This window comes from Bos taurus, chromosome 9 (genome assembly GCF_002263795.3).
Source record: "Bos taurus isolate L1 Dominette 01449 registration number 42190680 breed Hereford chromosome 9, ARS-UCD2.0, whole genome shotgun sequence".
Taxonomy (NCBI): domain Eukaryota; kingdom Metazoa; phylum Chordata; class Mammalia; order Artiodactyla; family Bovidae; genus Bos; species Bos taurus.
Genome location: NC_037336.1, coordinates 93,509,811 through 93,533,637, shown reverse-complemented (window position 1 = coordinate 93,533,637; position 23,827 = coordinate 93,509,811). Strand labels below are relative to the sequence as shown.

The window sequence follows — 23,827 nt, the reverse complement described above, 5'->3', positions numbered from 1 at the left end:
CTGAAAACAGAAATTCTCTAAGTGGGACAGGAAAATGTCTCAGAACCCGGGGTGGCCTTTGAACACAGGAAAGAGGCCTGGTGACCAGGAATGTGCTCACCTGCTGCGGCTGGTACCTCTGCTGGGACTGGGAGGGCAGATATGGCGCCTGCGGGGGAAGGTGCGGAGGCTGCGGCTGCTGGTTGTAGTAAGGCTGCTGGCCCTGCTGGCAGTAACCACTCACACCCTGCTGTCCGTACTGAGCTGGCATCTGTCAAGAGTCAAGACGGGCAAGTGAGAGAAAGTCTAAACATGCAATTCAATAAAATCAAATATGGTTTTGATTCAGCAACGTGAAGCAGGTTCTTTGCTAAGCAACTGAATTCAAATTTTTAACATTCTCTCCATTAAATAAATCGGCCTACTGCCTTCTCCTCACATACTATCAATGAAGACAAAAGATAATTTAACTTTGCTTTAAAAAATACTTTATCAGATATCAAATAGTGATAATTTCACAAAAATCCAGAGGGGGTAAAAAGCTCCGAATACTGACATCAAAAAAATTGCTTCTGCCAAGGAAGTCAGAGAAAGATTATACTAATCCATTCTTATGCAATACACAAATGAAAATGAACTCCAGTTCAAGATCCCTTACTAAAATTTTGTAGGATGCTTGTGATTTGGGTACACGTTTGTTTCAACGAAGGTCAGAATGCCTCAATTACATTTTAGCAAATACCAGTTACATTAGCAATTCCATTTACTATTTTTGCTAAAAAGAAGCAACACTGCTTTACAATAAAATGAAACACATTTAGAAAACAATACTATGTATACCAAACAACGTAACTATCAATATGAGCAAGATATTCATAGCTATACAAGAATAGTATTTTCCTAGTTGATAAACAGTCAATGATGTAAAGTGTCCAAGTGTTAGTCACTCAGTTGTATCCAACTCTTTGTGACACCATGGACTATAGACCTCCAGGTCTATAAACTTCCTCTGTCCATGGAGTTTTCCAGGCAAGAACACTGGAGTGGGTTGCAATTCCCTTCTCCAGGGGATCTTCCCTACCCAGGGATGGAACGATTCTTTACCATCTGAGCTACCAGGGAAGCACTTAGCTGGAAATACCCAAGATATAGACAGAATGACCTAAAATGGGTCTTCTCCATTTCTAGTTACATGAACCTAAAAAAATATTGAAATTGTTCAAAGAGAAGTTCTTCCTCATGCAATAAATATACCATTGATGATATTTTTTGATGTTCTATCAAATCAGAAATCTATTGACACATTTTTTTTTCCCTAACTGAGAGAAAGAACAGGAGAGGAAAAGAAAAACAAGGTATCAGAATGGCAAAAAGCACTCCTGGGACAAGAATGGTGAAGTCACTGTTAATACCACAATATAGTTCATTTGAGAAATCCAAGAACTTCATCTCCATAAGCCTATATACTTCTAAGAATTAAGTATCAGTTCCAGATATACACTTAAAAAACAAATTGACTACAGAATATTGAATGAGAGGGAAAAAGAGTAAGGAATATATTAAACATTTTGCCTCTAAGACCAATTAGCACAGTAATTTGTAATATGTACTGTGAAGTAAAAAGAAAAAACTGCAAAATGCTAAAGTTCATACTCCTTTTGACCTAATCTAGATTATGTTCAAACTTCTAGCAATGGTGACAAAACATTTGGCCACAATGACTTACAAATGCTTCTCATCACACAGATCCTAAGTTACTAGAACAGACAAGTTTGTACTGAAAACCATTCAACAGCACAGTTGAATTCTTTGCTTTTATTTATTTTACAGCTTGATGTCTCATAATGAATGTATGTCCCTGCCATGAGCCAAGCCAAAGAATTTCCATAAAATACAACTCCACATGCTAGAATACCATATACTACCACAACACATATCCTTTCGTTCAACACCCATATGTTTGATTTGATATCTAATACTATATTTCACACGAGCATCTTTGCAGTTTGATTTGAAGCAGTTAGGGTAACACTTTGCCAGTGTTAAAATGACTGTAAAGCTCAGTCAACACAGCCAGCAACTCCCCTATGAATTGCACTTTAATATGTTGACTTTCTGGTTTACAGAAACCCTTAAACACAATATGGAAGTGTTGTTTCAGGGCAGGGGGTGGGGGTCCTCTATTTTCTAAGCAAGACAACAAGAGGACATATTGCATTAGTCTCCTAACACTAGAGCAGCCATGAGCTTACTACATCCTTTAACCACCTATCCCAACTCTGAAAAGCATGGAAGCAAGGCAGGTGCAGGTGAGGCAGGTAGAATGGGTGGGGACGTAAGCAATTCCACAATGGATCCGTAGCAACAATCTGCTGACCCCAATAAACGTCATGGGGAAAACCATCAAAAGCACCTGCTTGGGAGATTTTGTTGCTGTTTTCCTCAATTAAAAATCCACTTGTTATCCTTTTAGATACATGGTCTCATTATGTGGTACTAACTAACTGGCATCTAACCCTCTGAGAGCCTGGGATAACTTATAACATGGTACAGGTGGGCTATAAGACCTGGGGCCTAGAGCCAAGCAACTGCATGTGGTCCACTGTCCTTACATGGGAGACACAACTGAATAGAGGTGACTAAAATGCTCATCTACCTACAGAATTTCTGTATTAGCAATTTACGAAACCTAAATCCAAGTCCTCCTATACCTTAGTTGTGTGAATATAATCAATCACATAATGATATCTCTTACATCTCCATTTGCAAAATGGGGCTACCTCTTCTATTGATTCCTATTAATATAATAACCAGCAATATTATAATTCTACCTGGAATTCTACACATATTCTATTATTATTTATTAAACTACAAGTTGTAGCACTATCTCTAAATACTAATTATTAACTGTTACCTTTAAAAACCAATTTCTAAATATAATACCTCAATTGTCAGGAACTAATGTCTTAATTTTTTAATGATCAATAATGTTTTGCTTTAAATCAATTTAGATGTAGGGCTTTCAAAAATCTATTAGATGCTTTTCTGACATTTTAAACCAAACAATCATTATTAAGAAACATAAACTGAAGAACGGAGCCATAAGACAAGGAATGCCCCAGAGCCAACTCCAAAAGTTGTCTAACCAAAGCTCAGAATAACTCTGGCCCCACACTGCTGGCTCCTCACATGCCATCAAGGCATTCAGCCACTTCTTGTCACTCTGACCTCCATCTTTAACAGACTCTGCTGAGGACAGAGAAACCTACTATACTACACTGTCATGAAGGCCTGAAGGGCCAGTCCATGAGTGAAGTACATTTTACTGTCTCAAGTTTTGTGATATCTATTTTGGCTACTGGGAGTCTTTATTTATCTCTTACTTCATGAAAAAGCTGGCTTAAAGCTCAACATTCAAAAACCTAAGATCATGGTGTCCAGTCACATCACTTCATCACAAATAGGTGGGAAAAAGCAAAAGCAGTGACAGATTTTATTGTCTTGGGCTCCAAAATCACTGTGGACAGTGACTGCAGCCATGAAATTAAAATATGCTTGCTCCTTGGAAGGAAAAGCTCTGACAAACCTGGACAGTGTATTAAAAAGCAAGACACCACTTTGGCAACAAAGGTCTGTCTAGTCAAAGTGATGGTTTTTCCAGTAGTGATGTATGGATGTGAGAGCTGAACCATAAAGAAGTCCGAGTGCCAAAGAACTGATGCTTTCAAACTGTGGTGCTGGAGAAGACTCTTGAGAGTCCCCTGGACTGTAAGGAGATCAAACCAATCAATCCTAAAGGAAATCAACCCTGAACATTCATTGAAATGACTGATACTGAAGGTAAAGATCCAATAGTTTGGCCACCTGATGCAAAGAGCCAACTCACTGGAAAAGACGTTGATGCTGGGAAAGATTGACAACAGGCGGAGAAGGAGACAACAGAGGATGAGATGGATGGATGGCATCACTGACTCAATGGCATGAGTCTGAACAAATTCTGGGAGATAGTGAAGGACAGGGAAGACTGGCGTGCTGCAGTCCATGGGGTTGAAACGAGCTGGATATGACTTAGCAACTTAACAACAATGAAGATTACCAAACTGTTGGATTCAAGTGAAATTTAACCAAGAGTTACTGAGTTTCAGGAACTGGATGCTGAAAATTGAGGATACAAAGCACTTCTGTCTCAGATGCCATTCCTTCCCTGACCGGCCTAAACCACCATCATTCTCATGCCATTTCTGATTCTATTTTACCACAGGGGAGATTATTAGATTTAGTCAGTTGACCTTTGATATGTTCCTGTTTCCACTGTTTGTCTTCATCACTTGATTACACACTCCTATATCTGTGGTATGCCTCCTGAAGAGGGCCTGCCACTCAATAAATGGTTGTTGGATGAATAAATGAATGTTGTTCAATGGATTATTAAATAAAGTTAATATTATATAAAATTTTAAACTAAGGATGGAAAACATTATAAAACTGAAATCACTTGTACCATCCAAGTCTTTGATACACATATGCTCAACCTAATCTAACAAACAAACACCCCAAACCTCATACTTACAGCAGCGGAGAAGCCTTGACCATTACCAGCTAACTCTCTAGGGCATTACCACCCAGGAAATGTACTGGATATTTATCACTAAACTAAGCCAAAAGGAAATCTCCAGAAAATGCCTACGATGCCTATTTGTTATTTAAAGATAAGAAAAACAAAAATTTCTCTCATTTCTAAATAAAGAGGATTTTGAAGTGGAACATGAGTGTGCGATCATCTATGCTCAGTCATGCCTGATTCTTTGCAATCCTGTGGACTGCAGCCTGCCAGGCTCCTCTGTCTATGGGATTTTCCAGTCAAGAATATTGGAGCGGGTTGTCATTTCCTTTTCCAGCAACATGTGCATACACAGTAACAAAAAAAGTTATCTTAATTTTCAAAGAAATGTGAATGCTTCCAAATAGTATTAGAGAGGCAAAGTATAGCTAAAAATCATTCATTTACTATAAGTATTTGCTTTAGGAAACTACTCTGATAAAGGATATGCTCAATAACTTTCAAATCTCTGTATCATGTTAAATGTGCAGAATTCCAGGCTTCATTTTTCATTTTACTTTTTACCCTGAACTCTGTTCATCCTTCAAAACTGAAGAAATAAGGTTTATATTCTCATCCTCTTCCTTCCTAAAGAAGTTTGATAAAAAGGGTCTCCCCACTAAGTTTCAAGGTGCACTTCCCTAAGACCTAGCAATTCACTTTGTAAATGCATCCCCATGAAACACTCCCATGTGTCCCAATAAGGATATTACATTGGACTATTTACAAGAGACAGAAAGAAGACACAATCTAATTCCAGCACAGTAGGTAAATGAGAAAAATAGATTTTGCTATAGTCATACATGGAATTCTAATCATAAAGTGCACAGTTTAGAGGCATCAGGTAGATTTACACCATTGTGCAACCATCACAACTATTTATCTCCAAAACTTCGCCATCCCAAAATAAAATTCTATTGCCATTAAACAATAACTCCACTTGGGCTTCTCTAGAGGTTCAAACAGTCAAGAATCTGCCTGCAATGCAGAAGACCTGGGTTTGATCCCAGGGTCAGGAAATGCCCCAGAGGAGATAATGCTACCCACTCCAATAGTCTTACTTGGAAAATCCCATAAACAGAGAGGCCTGGCAGGCTACAGTCCATTGGGGTCACAGAGTTGGACACTACTGAGTGACTAACACTTTCACTTTCAAGGTTCACTCATGTTATAGCATGTATCAGAATTTCATTCCTTTCTAAGGTTAAAAAATATTCCATTTTTAATGCAAACAGTATTTTGTTTATCAAGTCATCCATCATGGACACTGTTAGTCACTCAGTCATGTCTGACTCTTTGCGACCCCATGGACTACAGCCCGCCAGGCACCTCTGCCCATGGGATTCTCCAGGCAAGAATACTGGAGTAGGCTGCCATTCCCTTCTCCAGGGGAATCTTCAGATGCAGGGATCGAACCTAGGTCTCCTGCATTGCAGGTAGATTCTTTACCATCTGAGCCACCAGGGAAGCCTCAAGGATAAAATAAAAGGGTTCAATACTAAAAGGGTTGTTCTATCTTTTGATTACTGTGAATAGTTCAGTTCAGTCGTTTAGTAGTGTCTGACTCTTTGCAACCCCATGGACTGCAGCACACCAGGCTGCTCTGTTCATCACCAACTCCCAGAGCTTATTCAAACTTGTGTCCATCAAGTCAGTGGTACCATCCAACCATCTCATCCTCTGTTGTCCCCTTCTCTGCCCACCTTCAATCTTTTCCAGCATCAGGGTCTTTTCTAGTGAGTCAGTTCTTCACATCAGGTGGCCAAAGTGTTGGAGTTTCAGCTTTAGCATCAGCCCTTCCAATGAATATTCAGGACTGATTTCCCTTAGGATAGACTGGTTGGATCTCCGTGCAGTCCAAGAGATTCTCAAGAGTCTTCTCCAACACCACAGTTCAAAAGCATCAATTCTTCAGTGCTCAGCTTTCTTTAAAGTCCAACTCTCACATCCATACATGACTACTGGAAAAAACACAGCTTTGACTAGACGGATCTTTGTTGGCAAAGTAATGTCTCTGCTTTTTAATATGCTGTCTAGGTTGTGAATAGTATTGCTGATAAGTATAAGCATTGTAAGTACTGCTTATAGTATTAATAGTATTGTGAAATAGTACTGCTATGAAAATAGGCATACAATTATCTGTTCAAGCTTTTACTTTCACTTCTTTTACCCAGCCCAGAAGTAGAATTGCTAGATTGGTATTGTACTGGAAAACACTCTTGAGAGTCTTGTGGACTTCAAGGAGATCAAACTAGTCAATCCTAAAGGAAATCAACCCTCAAATATTCACTGGAAGGAATGCTGCTGAAGCTAAAGCTCAATACTTTGGCCACCTGATGTGAAGAGCCAACTCACTGCAAAGACCCTGAGGCTGGGAAATATTGAGAGCAGAAGAAAAGGGGGCAACATAGAACAAAATGGTTGGACAGGATCACCAACTCAACGGGCATGAATGTGAACAAACTTCAGGAGATGGTAAAGGACAGGGAAGCCTGGCATGCTGCAGTCCATGGGATCCCAACTTAGCAACTAAACAGTAACAACAATAGTAGTTCTATGTTTAATTTTTTGAGAAATTGCCATACTGTTTTGCATAGCAGAATACCATTTTTAAATTCCTGCCAGCAGTGCACAAGGGTTCTAATTTCTCCACATCCATGATAACATCTGCTTTTTGTTTGTTTTTGTACTAGCCATCCTAATGGGTGTGAAGTGGTATCACACTCATTACAGGTTTGCTTTTCATTTCTCTAATGATTAGTGATGCTAAGCATTCTTGTCAAGCTTATCAGTTATTTGTTTATTCTCCTGGAAACGATATTCAAGTCTTTCACCCATTTTTTAAATTGGGTTGTTAGTTTTTCGTTGTTGTTGTGTGGTAGGAGTACTTTATATATTCTGGATATTAATCCCATAAATGATACATGATTTCCAGGTAGTCTCGCCTCTTTTGAGTGCTGCCTTTTTGTTCTCATGATAGTGTCCTTTCATGCACAGAAGTTTTTAATTTTGATGTACTCCAGTTTATCTTTTCTTTTGTTTCCTGTGCATTTGGTTTCATGTCCAATAAATCACTGCCAAATTTAAAGTCATAACGCTTTCCCCTATGTTTTCTTCTAAGAATTTTACAGCTTTAGCTCTTATGTTTTTAGGTTTGACCCATTTTGAGTTAATTTCTATGCATAGTGTAAGGTAAGGGTCCAACTTCATTCTTTTGAAAGACTTCTTGTTCTTACTCCAGTATGTGTCTTAAGAAGAACAGTTTGGCTTGGTATCTATACTTTCCTCTAGAACTATATTACATGTACACAATCAACACACTGTATATTTATATGAAATTCAAAATCAGGGAAAACTTATTTATAGTGTTAGTAGTCACAACAGTGGTTATGGGATAAGAGGACTAGATAGAAAGAGGGATGAGCAAACTCCTGGGAGGAACAAAAATATTCTGTATCTGAACTGGTCTGGTAGGTTCAAAGTTGTACATTATTTGTCAAAACCCATCAAGTCATATATTAAGATCTGAGCATTTCACTGTATGTATATCTTTAAAATATGTACATACACTTACTAACAAAGAAGGTATCCACACTTTGTCAAACTTTTGACTTCACATTTTTTATAATGTATTTATGTCAAACCACTTCTGCTTTACTTAGGCCTAGATATAAGTTTCCTATTTGATAATAAAAGAGTAACTATTTCGAGACGCTTAACAGGGAGTTTTCATATTTTCAGTTTACATAATTCTAACCAACTCGATGAACATGAGTTTGAGCACACTGGGAGTTGGTGATGGACAGGGAAGCCTGGCGTGCTGCAGTCCCATGGGGTCACAATGAGTCAAACACAACTGAGCAACTAAACTGAAAATATTACATAGCAATTAATACTGAAATAATTGCAACGAGTATGTAAATTCAAATATTTAATAAAAGTCGCAATATATATGGGCTTCCCTGGTGGCTCAGTGATAAGAATCCTCCTGTTAATGCAGGAGACGAAGGAGATGGGAATACAATCCCTGGGTCAGGAAGATCCCCTTGAGGAGGAAATGGCAATCTGCTCCAGTATTGTTGCCAGGATAATCCCATGGACAGAGGAGCCTGGTGGGCTACAGCCCATGGGGTCACAAAGACTTGGATATGACTGAGCATGTACTGCGTGCACAATGCACAATATATAGAAACAGTACCTCTTTAACTCAGAATTCTGCTTTTGAGAATTTTACCTTAAGGGAAAAATATAAAACAAGTATGCAAAGATATGTGCAGCAAAAAGGTCACGACAGCCCCATGACAGCACCCCCACTCAAGAGTGAAACAGCCTAAATGGTTAAAGTACATCAAGAGAGACTGGTTTAAAGGAGGAGGGTAATGATATTTTATTCAATGAAGTATCACAGAACCATTAAAATGAATGAATCTTAATTGTACATAATATGTATTGAATAGGAAGAAAGCATGTCCGTGGATTACTGGGGAGGGACGTAAGGGGTAGCAGGTTACAAAACCATATACGTGCATGAATGTGTGATTCACTCCTGTCTCATTCTGGGATCCTATGGACTGTAGCTCTCCAGGCTCCTCTGTCCATGGGTTTTTCAAGGAAGAATACTGGAATGAGCTGCCATTTCCTACTCCATACATACATTTTTTTTAATATGAAAATCTGTATATGAGTGGTGGGTATAGCATAAATAGCCCAGAAGTATATACATCAAATCTTATGTATCATTTCCTAAGCCAACTCTGAGTTTTTCATGATTCTAGAACTAAATGCAATTTCTTTTGGATTAATTATTGCTGCCTTTCTAAGAATTATCAGAAAAGTATATTATTATAATAATTTATACTTAATAGCAGATAGCCTCTTACTTTTTGTTTTTGACCATAAATTTGAATTCTTCCAGGCACATTCTACAAAAAAGGAAAGCAAAAAGCACAGGAAAAATCATGAGCTCATAGCAGCTACATTTTAGTCATTACTGTGGCAAATTCTACTGGCTTCCAATTTCACAGGAAGAGTAAATGCTATTTTTCATACAAAAGAGACAGACTGAAAAGTCCCCACAGCAAGGAATTTAGATGCTGAGTCTATGTGTGTCTGAACAAATTGCAAGAGAAAATTTTATTATGTCAACATGTCCAGTCAAAAATAATGTGTTAGAAGGTAATAAAGTTTACAAGGTCAAAATCCTACAAATGCTCCGCAATCTACCTACAGTCCTTTAAACTAAGTTCCCAACTGGGACTTTTAAACAATTTAGGTGCTTTTAAAATTCACTTTCTTATTATAAAAAGAAAACTAAATCTTGTCCTTAAGCTTGCTTGGTGGGGGTGGGGGAAACTCCACAATTCCTGAAATTACTCCTTCATGCTTGAAAACTGACAATCAAATGTACACAGAATATTGACTGTTATGCACTTTTCCTTCAGATTTCATCCAGTTTCCCTTGAGTAACAGAAAAAAGACAACGTGGGGTTGGAAGAGTGGGCAGAACAGTCCAGGGTCAAACAGTGTCTGAACTCCAGCAGAACAGGCTTAATGACCAATCACACAAAGGAGCTGGTTACACAGCTCCCGTTGCTATGGAGCCCACTTCCATTTCTGTCCATGCCCTTGTTCCTAACAGATAACTTCTGGACCATAAACACTGCTGTTGTTTAACAGGCTGAAAAATAACCAACATATCTGGGCTGCTTTAGCCCACTCCCTTAGTGTAAAAAAATTTTTTCTACTTTGTATCAGAAAATAAATTTACTTTTTGGTTTGTGAAACTAAATTGAAAAGTTCTCATTTGTTATCAGCAATAGCTCTTCTCATGATAAATTCTGTTTTCTAAAGCTTCCTTATCAGGTACACACAATATAAGATTATAAACAGTGAGAATAATATACATGTAATCTCTCTTGGATTGTCTTTGTAATTATTAATTACCTACAAAATTTCACTGCTTATTCTAAGTCCAACTGTTCTATATTTAGCCAATCGCAGCTTAATGAATACTAGGTCAGACCAACGTTTTGCAGAGTGAATACTCTACGTGGCTGTGGGAACTAGTGGCAGTGCCTTTCATGACCTCAATTTCCAGAAGTCAGAGATATGTCCTCAACAGCCTTTATTTCCTCTGCATAATCACTATTCTATTATCCACAAATTTATTTATACTCTTCTTAAATTAATTTATATTTCTAGTCCAGGATACCTCTTGAGGGTAACAAGCTCTGGAACATTATTATCCATTTTGTAAAGTGCTACATCCTTCAGTTTTCATAAAATGAACTCCAAGCTTCAGAGTGTCCGCTGTCCGCTAATGCTACTACCTGGAACTTGATTAAAAAATGTATGGTCAGTCAATGCCAACCAATGCCTTCAAATCTCCTCGATCAGAGATTCCTTGTCAACTGCTTTCTGCCCTCAAGTCCCTTGATTATTTTCATTGCCTCATCTAAATTGCTTTCACTGTTAGCCTTCACTGTGGAATAGCAGTGAAGCTATTATAGCAGCTATAATAGCAGCTAAAATAGCATAAATGATTCCAAAGGCACAGCAAGCAGGGCTGTACACAAAAGTAAAATCACTCTTGTATTTACTTTTAAAAGAAACCTCTACTACAAATTTTGTATTCTCTTCTACCTCCTAACTACAGATGTTTTCACCTTTCTTTCCAGGTCAGCCAATTTGAGGACATTTTGTTTAAGCATTCATAAAATGCAGGCATTCACGGGCAGTAAAATGCTTCCTCTCATTTACAACCAGTGTTGAAATAACGTCTTACTGTACACAAAATTAACACACAAGTGTATAATTGTAGTTTTATGCTCAAGTGCCTTAATTATGCACTTTAAAACACTTTCTTCCCAAGGATTCATCGAGGGCATTTGATATCACAGATTTATGAGGTCTACTGTGCGCTTCTTTGACAAAACAGAAGCATAACAAAAAAATTTGTGGCCTCAGAGAGAAAATAGTATGCAAAGTACAAGATGATAAATCTCATTCTAAACATTTTAGCTTAAAAAAGATCATATTTCCAACTACTATGAATGGGTGAGGGGTCAACCTAAGAGTAAAAGATTAATTCAGAGTCCTTATTCTTGAAACAAACAGAATCTGCATACCAAAACAAGTGGTCTCATCTTTCATAAATCATCATGGGGAGAAAAATTCACCCATGAGTCTATATGTCTTACTAATATAAATAGTAATACTGGCAGGAAGAAAATTTAATAGTAAAAGGAGCCTTGCTCATTTCTAATGCAAAAGCTTTGACATCTAGCTTATCAGTATTTATTTACATTTAAAACAAAACAAAAACTAAGTATTTTTCATACCAAACACATGTAGTCATTTTTAAATCACAGAATCAGAACTATGGAAATTCATCAACATGGCTTGCATGAAGGCCAGCTTCCCCAGAGTTCACAGTATGTACAGAAAGAAAAGAAGGGCCCTGAAAGCCATCTGTAGTAATAAACAGGTCAACTCTGCTAACAGAAGCAACATTTTCCTAGAAAACACTACTTAAAAATAATTTTAAAGAAAAGAAGGAAGGAAAGAGGAAGGGCAAAAGAAGAGGCCTGAGCTGTCTCACAGGACCTCAGGTGCCTCCATTCAGGAAAGCACTTAACCTAGAAAACAGACACATGATATTGTTTATTTAGTAGTGAATATACCTCACTGAAAAGCAATCTGGAGTTTCCATCTTTCTTGTCATCTTACTGCCCAAACTGCAGTATTTTTCAGTATCTGAATTGGTGAACACAGTCTTTGAGTGGTTTCAATTCTTTAAAAAATATATAAAGAGATTACAAAATCAAAAGCCAAAACAGTGCAGCAGGACCTCACACACACGTTCCAACAGCAGGGTTTTCTAACAAGACTTTAAGTGTGAGGCTACAGTATGTTCATGTTTTTAAAAACCACCACTTGGTCCACACGCACACGGTGAGAATACTACTTACTACAGGTAAAAATGGAAAAACTCGGCAGTGCAACTGATGGGAACTATCTATAGCTTCTTGCCTAGCTGCCCTTCTGGCCAGAGATTTCTATTTTCATAAAGCAGAAAAGAGGAGCCAAGAGCTTTGCCACTTTCCCATATAAACCCAGCTGCCAAAATGGATGTGCCAAAGGGGAATTTCAGAGAATTTTAGAGAGATAACCTCTGCTGAAGCTGCAATGTCAACTCTGTAACCGCATGACTGGAACATGTGCAGTGAATGCTAGATTCAAAGGACTGTTCTACTGGAGATAACCATGGAGCAGGAGAAACAGAGAAAACAGGGATTTACCAGAATCAGACTAGAATTTTAAAACAGCAAATGGAGAGACACACAACTGGTATCTTCTGTGGATGGGAACATGATGTGGGGGAACATGATGTGGGGGAACATGAGGAGAGAGATGATTCACAGCAGGCCCTTTCTGCCTTGAGGATTTTATACCACCCATTTAAATTCTATGTGTGTGAGTGCACGTATTTAAATTCCGTGTGTGTGTGATTATTTTTCAAGAGTCAATGTGACTGTATTTTTCCAAGAGTCTAAGGTTCATCTTTTGGGGGTGAGGGGGTTAGTTGTTTTGTATATCCTTTCTATATTTTTTCCTCTCCTGCTCCCCTGCAAAAAAGAGAGGGAAGGAGGGAGGAAAGGAATGATTTTAGTAACTGAGTTCATAAAAATGTGAGTACAAAACCACCCAGCCCCTCAAGAATGGACATCTAAAAAACAATATTATGTTAAAATGTGATCCTTTAAAAACATACGGTGTTCTATATCTTTTAAAGGAGAAACTTGTACTCATTAATCTATCCACCCTCAAATGTAAATTATGTATATGGCAAAAAATGTATGAATGGAGAAAAATAATAGTAATGGTAATTCAAAAGGGTAAGACAGACTTCTATACATAACACGGCCAAAACCCAAACCTGGCTTCCTCTGAGACTCTGAGACTTCAGTAGACTGAAGGATCTAAGAATAGACAGTCCCAGGGGACGAGCCAGTATGGGGACCTTGACCGGCATTCTCCCCGAGTAGAGGCACTGACACTGACTCGGAGAGGAGACAGCTGCAGACTTTGTCCTGTGCTACCCAGAGACAGAACAGGCTTCAAACAACCATAACTAGCTGGCCACTTTTTGCCCTAACTTTCAGAATGAACTCATAACAAATAATGAGGACTGCAAATAAAGGAGTCCTATTGGGAGATGTTTCTACTACTTATTCATCCTCTCTAAAAAATCAGTGATATCTTTCCTGAACCTCACACGCAAAGGTAAGACTAGAGAACATGTATATGTACATTAGTGGTTGAAAAACGGACTCCTTGCATTTTATTCCCTGGATCATAGTCTGAGATGGGTTGGGTGAAGAGGGCCGGTAGAAATGCTGAAAAATACAGACAACACACACAGTCACATATTTGGATCATTAAGCTATTGTTTTAAGCTGAAAATATACATCCATCTCCCCATCCTCAGAAGACTAAGCCTAATTACACTTTATTGTAAATTACTTTATTATGCACTATTAGAACCAGTAGGGATTTCAGAGATGACTGGTTCAACCCTCTCCTTATTAAGATCAAGAAGCTAGGGTCAAGGGTTAGGAAACCTGCACAATTTCACCCAGCTACAGTCACAAATAAAAACTATGCTCTCCACGCACACCCCTCCCCAACCAGGGCTCATTCCACTCTCCCAGGATGCCCAGTCATTGAATGGAAAGAGTGGGGAGCAGTATGTAGGGGAAGCATGGAGGATGCTCAGGCTGGGACAGGAAGAGCAAAGGACACTCCAAAGATCTTCTCTGTTCCAGCAAAGAGAAGTGGAAGAACAGACAAGGATACTGGGGAGGCCAAACATCGGAGAAGCAGCTGGAGTGGGAAGGGGTTGAAAAAAGGAAGACAGGTGAGCAAAAACACAATGGTTACAAATGAGAAATGTACACAAAATGTTTTTTAAGTTTTAACTGCTGAAATCAAAAAGTATTGAGACATAAAACTTCTACCAACACAGATATATACTCAAGGCAAAAGGGAGGAAGGGGGAGGCTCTTTGTGCTGAGTCATTTGGCACATAAATTTAACCCATACGATAAACTTGTGATACTGGATAATATTAATAATTTAAAGAGAAGTTTCATTATGAGGCTGAGACAGCATGAGGAAATGATGCTTTAGATAAAAATATCAAAGCCCTTCAAATATAAATATATTTCAAAGCAAATGTTTATATAAGAGAAAAATCATTTAATTATTTCCCTTGAGGTCTGCAATTTTTTTATTTCATCAGATGGAACACATGTGCCAAATATTCCCAAAAGATTGGTCAGGAAAAAATATAAGACGTTGACATTTAAAAATCATTAACAGAAAGACACTTGGGGGTGGATAGAGGAAGATTTACTTAATGTAGAATTTTCAACAAATTAAATGTTTGACTTCTTTCTCTATCGTCTCCTCTATTTATATTTAATGATTTATTTTAAATCATTAAAGTAGACATTCTAACCTATTCAGTTCTGAAACACAATAAATAATCAAAATTATAATTATCCCCCAACAAAACTATACTTGAACACGGATGTGTTCTCAGACTATCCATTCCAAGCACCTTTGCGGGGGACTCTGGGGTAACACAAAAGTTGTTTAATTATTTTGCTAAAACATGAAGGGGTACAAAATAATCATACCAAAATACAGCCCTTCAGTTCAATGGCAAATAAAGATAAGTGGGCTAAAACATTTCTCATTTGACAGTAGGCTAATTCTACTTTAACTATTAAAAAATCAATTTATTATATTACCTTTAAAAGGAAAAAGCCAGAATTCAAACAGTATATCACAATAATTTTCACTTTAATAAATCCTTTAAATTTAAAGGATACAATATACATATTATGGGGTGGGGGACAATTTCCAGCCATTCATGTGACATATTTATTTATTTATTTTTGCATTTAATTTTTTTTTCCTGTTTTTTTTTTCTAATTTTATTTTTAAACTTTACATAATTGTATTAGTTTTGCCAAATATCAAAATGAATCTGCCACAGGTATACATGTGTTCCCCATCCCGAACCCTCCTCCCTCCTCCCTCCCCATACCATCCCTCTGGGCCGTCCAGTGCACCAGCCCCAAGCATCCAGCATCGTGCATCGAACCTGGACTGGCAACTCGTTTCCTACATGATATTTTACATGTTTCAATGCCATTCTCCCAAATCTTCCCACCCTCTCCCTCTCCCACAGAGTCCATAAGACTGTTCTATACATCAGTGTCTCTTTTGCTGTCTCGTATACAGAGTTATTGTTACCATCTTTCTAAATTCCATATATATGCGTTAGTATACTGTATTTATGTTTTTCCTTCTGGCTTACTTCACTCTGTATAATAGGCTCCAGTTTCATCCACCTCATTAGAACTGATTCAAATGTACTCTTTTTAATGGCTGAGTAATACTCCATTGTGTATATGTACCACAGCTTTCTTATCCATTCATCTGCTGATGGGCATCTAGGTTGCTTCCATGTCCTGGCTATTATAAACAGTGCTGCGATGAACATTGGGGTACACGTGTCTCTTTCCCTTCTGGTTTCCTCAGTGTGTATGCCTAGCAGTGGGATTGCTGGATCATAAGGCAGTTCTATTTCCAGTTTTTTAAGCAATCTCCACACTGTTCTCCATAGTGGCTGTACTAGGTTGCATTCCCACCAACAGTGTAAGAGGGTTCCCTTTTCTCCACACCCTCTCCAGCATTTATTATTTGTAGACTTTTGGATCGCAGCCATTCTGACTGGTGTGAAATGGTACCTCATAGTGGTTTTGATTTGCATTTCTCTGATAATGAGTGATGTTGAGCATCTTTTCATGTGTTTGTTAGCCATCTGTATGTCTTCTTTGGAGAAATGTCTATTTAGTTCTTTGGCCCATTTTTTGATTGGGTTGTTTATTTTTCTGGAGTTGAGCTGTAGGAGTTGCTTGTATATTTTTGAGATTAGTTGTTTGTCGGTTGCTTCATTTGCTATTATTTTCTCCCATTCTGAAGGCTGTCTTTTCACCTTGTTAATAGTTTCCTTTGATGTGCAGAAGCTTTTAAGGTTAATTAGGTCCCATTTGTTTATTTTTGCTTTTATTTCCAATATTCTGGGAGGTGGGTCATAGAGGATCCTGCTGTGATGTATGTCAGAGAGTGTTTTGCCTATGTTCTCCTCTAGGAGTTTTATAGTTTCTGGTCTTACGTTTAGATCTTTAATCCATTTTGAGTTTATTTTTGTGTATGGTGTTAGAAAGTGGTCCAGTTTCATTCTTTTACAAGTGGTTGACCAGATTTTCCCAGCACCACTTGTTAAAGAGATTGTCTTTAATCCATTGTATATTCTTGCCTCCTTTGTCAAAGATAAGGTGTCCATATGTGCGTGGATTTATCTCTGGGCTTTCTGTTTTATTCCATTGATCAATATTTCTGTCTTTGTGCCAGTACCATACTGTCTTGATGACTGTGGCTTTGTAGTAGAGCCTGAAGTCAGGTAGGTTGATTCCTCCAGTTCCATTCTTCTTTCTCAAGATCGCTTTGGCTATTCGAGGTTTTTTGTATTTCCATACAAATTGTGAAATGATTTGTTCTAGCTCTGTGAAGAATACTGTTGGTAGCTTGATAGGGATTGCGTTGAATCTATAAATTGCTTTGGGTAGTATACTCATTTTCACTATATTGATTCTTCCAATCCATGAACATGGTATATTTCTCCATCTATTAGTGTCCTCTTTGATTTCTTTCACCAGTGTTTTATAGTTTTCTATATATAGGTCTTTAGTTTCTTTAGGTAGATATATTCCTAAGTATTTTATTCTTTCCGTTGCAATGGTGAATGGAATTGTTTCCTTAATTTCTCTTTCTGTTTTCTCATTATTAGTGTATAGGAATGCAAGGGATTTCTGTGTGTTGATTTTATATCCTGCAACTTTACTATAGTCATTGATTAGTTCTAGTAATTTTCTGGTGGAATCTTTAGGGTTTTCTATGTAGAGGATCATGTCATCTGCAAATAGTGAGAGTTTTACTTCTTCTTTTCCAATTTGGATTCCTTTTATTTCTTTTTCTGCTCTGATTGCTGTGGCCAAAACTTCCAAAACTATGTTGAATAGTAATGGTGAAAGTGGGCACCCTTGTCTTGTTCCTGACTTTAGAGGAAATGCTTTCAATTTTTCACCATTGAGGATAATGTTTGCTGTGGGTTTGTCATATATAGCTTTTATTATGTTGAGGTATGTTCCTTCTATTCCTGCTTTCTGGAGAGTTTTTATCATAAATGGGTGTTGAATTTTGTCAAAGGCTTTCTCTGCATCTATTGAGATAATCATATGGTTTTTATTTTTCAATTTGTTAATGTGGTGTATTACATTGATTGATTTGCGGATATTGAAGAATCCTTGCATCCCTGGGGTAAAGCCCACTGGATCATGGTGTATGATCTTTTTAATGTGTTGCTGGATTCTGATTGCTAGAATTTTGTTAAGGATTTTTGCATCTATGTTCATCAGTGATATTGGCCTGTAGTTTTCTTTTTTTGTGGCATCTTTGTCAGGTTTTGGTATTAGGGTGATGGTGGCCTCATAGAATGAGTTTGGAAGTTTACCTTCCTCTGCAATTTTCTGGAAGAGTTTGAGCACCTCAAAACAGGGGACACATACAGACTGAAAGTGAAGGGCTGGAAAAAGATTTTCCATGCAAATAGGGACCAAAAGAAAGCAGGAGTAGCAATACTTATATCAGATAAAATAGACTTTAAAACAAAGGCTGTGAAAAGAGACAAAGAAGGTCACTACATAATGATCAAAGGATCAATCCAAGAAGAAGATATAACAATTATAAATATATATGCACCCAACACGGGAGCACCACAGTACGTAAGACAAATGCTAACAAGTATGAAAGGAGAAATTAATAATAACACAATAATAGTGGGAGACTTTAATACCCCACTTACACCTATGGATAGATCAACTAAACAGAAAATTAACAAGGAAACACAAACTTTAAACGATACAATAGACCAGTTAGACCTAATTGATATCTATAGGACATTTCATCCCAAAACAATGAATTTCACCTTTTTCTCAAGCGCACATGGAACCTTCTCCAGGATAGACCACATCCTGGGCCATAAAGCTAGCCTTGGTAAATTCAAAAAAATAGAAATCATTCCAAGCATTTTTTCTGACCACAATGCAGTAAGATTAGATCTCAATTACAGGAGAAAAACTATTAAAAATTCCAACATATGGAGGCTGAACAACACACTGCTGAATAACCAACAAATCACAGAAGAAATCAAAAAAGAAATCAAAATTTGCATAGAAACGAATGAAAATGAAAACACAACAACCCAAAACCTGTGGGACACGGTAAAAGCAGTCCTAAGGGGAAAGTTCATAGCAATACAGGCATACCTCAAGAAACAAGAAAAAAGTCAAATAAATAACCTAACTCTACACCTAAAGCAACTAGAAAAGGAAGAAATGAAGAACCCCAGGGTTAGTAGAAGGAAAGAAATCTTAAAAATTAGAGCAGAAATAAATGCAAAAGAAACAAAAGAGACCATAGCAAAAATCAACAAAACCAAAAGCTGGTTCTTTGAAAGGATAAATAAAATTGACAAACCATTAGCCAGACTCATCAAGAAACAAAGGGAGAAAAATCAAATCAACAAAATTAGAAACGAAAATGGAGAGATCACAACAGACAACACAGAAATACAAAGGATCATAAGAGACTACTATCAACAATTATATGCCAATAAAATGGACAACGTGGAAGAAATGGACAAATTCTTAGAAAAGTACAACTTTCCAAAATTGGACCAGGAAGAAATAGAAAATCTTAACAGACCCATCACAAGCATGGAAATTGAAACTGTAATCAAAAATCTTCCAGCAAACAAAAGCCCCGGTCCAGACGGCTTCACATGTGACATATTTAAGTTTGCTTTCAAGAATGTTGTTTACAAGACCAGTGCAATGCCATCAGAGTAGCAAGAAAACACTGAGGTCAGGAAGTCTCCCCAATATCAAGACCAGGAATGAGGCATTAGTGAAAAACGGTCATTTTCTAACCAGAGATGTTAATCACATTCGATAACTAACAATCACTTAAAACCTATAGCTATTTCTTACTGCCAGAGAAAAGAAGTAACAACACTAGTATCTGGTCATTTGATGTCTCCTAAAACCTCTTTCCACTGTCCTCCACTCCCCACTCTGGTGGGACTCTGATCACCCCATATGTCCAGGACAAACCCACTGTGAGGGTGTGGGTGCTGAAAAAGTCCTAATCCTCCTGAATGAAACCTGCAGAAGAGCCTCCAGGTGGTGCCTTCACTGCAGGCTCCTTGGGGGCTTTGTCGGGACATGGGCTGCTGCCCTAACCACACCCTGTCGTGGATCCATGTGGCAGGCAAGCGACCTGCCCTGCAACTGGTAAATCAGTTAACTGTGCTTTTGATTTTCCATCAAGCTGCCCTGTGAATAGGCCATATTCTAATTCTACTTTGTCTCATCTACAAAAACACACACAAAAAAAAACTTAAAAATTTCCATTAGAAAAGGAGGTGAGGAATCAAAGGAGCTAAAAATAACTAAAGGTTATCAGACCAATGGCTTTCAAATGTTTTGATTCCAAATCAAAAGAAGAATTATGTTTTAGATCACAACCTTGAACACACATGACATCCTTACTACACTGTGATGCATTCATTTTTTTTCATATTCAAATCTCTTAAAAAAATTTCTGGCTGCAGCTTAATATACCTTGCTTAATATACATTCATTGCCACACTAATAGATCACAATGAATAATTTTTAAAAACACTGCATTCAAGGATGATTTTTTCAGAGCCTCTCAGAGCAAGCTGTTCCAAGCGATAGTGTATCAGAATAAATCAGTGTCCATGGATATTGGTTCCTCAAGTTCCTCTTCCCTGACCTGCAGGGCCATTGATACACAATGCACTGCCAGAGAAACACAACTACTGCTGATTTGAGCAGGCTGAACAGTTCAACAGGAGATAACCAGCAGAGAGAAGGCAAACTGCAACAGAGCAAGGTAACAACCCACCAGCAGTGTCTACTGCTCAGAGAGAAGGAGACAGCAACTCCTAGAAGGAATTAGGAGTCACAGCAAGAATGGGTGAAGAAGAGACAGGAAGCCTGAGCAGGTAAGTGTCCTGAGCAGACTCGGGAGAAGTAGAGCATGCAATGGTGAGCAAGAGGCAAGTGCCAGAGATGGTACACAGCTCTCTTACAGCTGGAAGGAAGAAATGAGATTAAAAGTACAGGATGAACTGAATTCCAGAGGAGGCAAAGCAAGGAAAATGAGACAGGAGTAAAATTTTAAATATAAAGAGTATAGAGAAGAGCTATGACTTCTTTTTTAAAATATTTATTTCTTTACTTTACTTGGCTGCTCTGGGTCTTAGGTACATCACACGGGATCTTTTAGTTGCGGCATGTGGGATCTAGTTCCCTGATCAAGGGTTGAACCTGAGCCCCCTGCACTGGGAGCACAGAGGCTTAGTCACTGGACCACCACAGAAGTCCGAGCTATGACGTCTTTTGATTTCCACACAGATCCCAAAAGAAGAAAAGTAAAACCTCATAAGGACAAGGCAATATATCTATTTGGGGGTGGGGAAGCAGAGAAGACCTTCACTGTGGAAATCCTGACCACCGTGTCCCTGGGACAGTTCTGACGCTCCCTAGCAGTGAGTTCTTCATCAGATTCATATGAATATTTGCACAAATAATCTCTCTGGAGCAAACACATGGGAAAAAAATTATAACTATGACTGCCTAAAATTTCCAAGAAGAATAAGGACAATTAACATGTAATTAAAAAAGCAAATGCTCACAAGAAAGACTATCTCATTATAGGTAGAAAGGCAGTGGGCAAGAATGTTCTAAGAACAGGGAACCTGACAGTGTCTCACAAATGTACCCTGACCAACTGACACTGGGAAGCAAAAGAACCTGAAGACAGTTGTATTCACTGAGTTTGTAACTTTAGAAAATACAGAAATTAAGCTGTGGAACTCTCCCTCTCTTCGAACTTTCCTTGTGCTCTTTTATCATACATAACCTTACTTTGTTCTCTACCCTGAGGCCTCCATGTGAAATTCCCTATACCACAAATTATAGCATGAGGCTTATCAGCTTCTTTTCTCCAAAACAATTTACTACAGTAACTACCAGAAAGATGTCATTGTAAAAACTGTTCACTGTTATCAGCTAGTTTAGCTCAGTCACTCAGTCGTGTCCGACTCTTTGCAACCCCATGGACAGCAGCACGCCAGGCTTCCCTGTCCATCACCAACTCCCAGAGCTTATGCAAACTCATGTCCATCGAGTCAGAGTTAGTTGGTTATCAGCTAACCACTCCCCAAATTCATGACAGGATCAATACTTCGTATGTACACACACAGTGCTTCCGAACTTCTTTCACACTGCTGATTCATTCAACTCTGTGAAAGGGCAGTCACTCTTCTTTCACAGAGAGCCTTCTCCATGAAGGATCTAAGAGCAGATGGTCAATTGGTGACAGAATCAGTGATAGCTGTCTGGTCTCCTGATTCAGGCTGCAGTACCGAAAGAGAAAGCTACAGCAAGGCACCCTTAGAGTTGGTACATGTACCTCTGCTTTGTTTTCCCAAATGGATCTCCAACTTTTCTATACATTCCATTATATCACATGTATTGATTCAACATTTTATTGAGCAATAATAAAGTGTCAAAGAATCACCTGAGGCGCTATAGAAGATAGAAATACGAATATTACAAAATCCCTGCATGTAGCAGCTTACAAACAAAAGGGAAAAATAACATATGTTTACAATTCAGAATAAAAAAGATTTTGAGCAATAACAAAAGGACAGCAGAAAAGGAAGCAGGTAGTTTTCATTGGAAGAGGTGGGGAGACAAGTTCCAGAGCATTAGGAAATGCTGTTCAGATCAGAAGTATTGGTCCCAGGCCTGGACAGAGGACTTGACTCTCAATTGGCAAGAGAAGAGAAAAAAGAGGATTCTCTGTTGAGTAACAGAAACCCAGTTGGCAAAGAAGGGAAACATTAAGGGAATGAGGCATAAACAGTTCAGTGCAGTGTGAGGTAATGATAGAGAGGAATTCTGATTAATTCCCAGGCCACACTATGTACACAGCAGATGCTTAAACAAACAACCAACCCCCCCCCCCCAAAAAAAAGCACTGGCTGTATGAATGGTTGACTCTGTAATAAATGAGTACATTCCATTTTAAAACATAAACATGAGTTACCACCCAAGATAATGAGTTATAGTTAACTCTTAAGTATCAACTGCAACTTGCCCTTGGGAACATTTTCAGTGCATTAAGGCTTTCCCCCTCACCACACACACCTTCAGGATGTTTCCTCACATACTGGCCAAGAACACATCTTTTTCATGGTAACCCAAATAAGCCACTGGTAAGGAGGTAAACTTTCTGCTCTCTGAAATCAAATACTACATTCCAAAACCATGCAGTAATTTTTAAAGAATACCTACCATTTAGAAATTATTTCTGTAACTGCTCCCCTTTAATCAACATGAACAAACACTAAGCATGCCCCAATTGGTACCACTTAGACTAAAATTTCAATAATGGGTGATGAAAGGAGTCAATACTGAGATACAGGAACCCATGCACTCCTCAGATGCCCTGAAAAGTGACTGATACAAAATTGAAGACAATACATCACCCGTGAACACACTGAGAGAAAGACCATGAATATGGTATAGGTGATACTACATACATATGTATTTGTTTATTTGAAAAATAAGACTACTAAAAATTACCTAATTTCTTCCAGTTTGTTTTGGCATATCATGAATTTCAAATCTGATATCCAAAATTTCAAGTACCACATATCAAACCTTCATCTGGGTCCAGATAAGCAACTGGAGGATTACCCTGGCACTCAGTGACTAAAATCAGCTTGCTAAGGTTAGGAGGGCCCACAGACAGGCTGTTCCAGACCTCTCGGCCAAGGTGAGGGTTGCAGGGGAGGAGGAACCAGAGCAGCTAGGGGTTCGCGGTGGCTCGCTTGGGCCCAGTGACAAGACTGGCAGAGCTGCAGAAATTCCAGCAGGCCCAGGGCAGCACATGGCAACAGTGCAGCTGCAGAGATACACAACCTCCTGTATTTCAAAGCCCTTCTAACCTCCATCA

At 38.4% G+C, this 23,827-nt stretch overlaps 1 protein-coding gene across 9 annotated transcripts in view; it reads right to left on the bottom strand.

The window, feature by feature from the left end:
• Positions 1–23,827, bottom strand: part of ARID1B (AT-rich interaction domain 1B) — a 440,470-nt gene that overhangs the window by 311,816 nt on the left and 104,827 nt on the right. For all 9 annotated transcript variants that reach the window (XM_024997101.2, XM_024997106.2, XM_024997102.2 and 6 more), the window contains exon 3: positions 101–250. In XM_024997101.2, the coding sequence (XP_024852869.2) occupies positions 101–250 (150 nt within the window). The remainder of the gene's footprint in view (positions 1–100; positions 251–23,827) is intronic.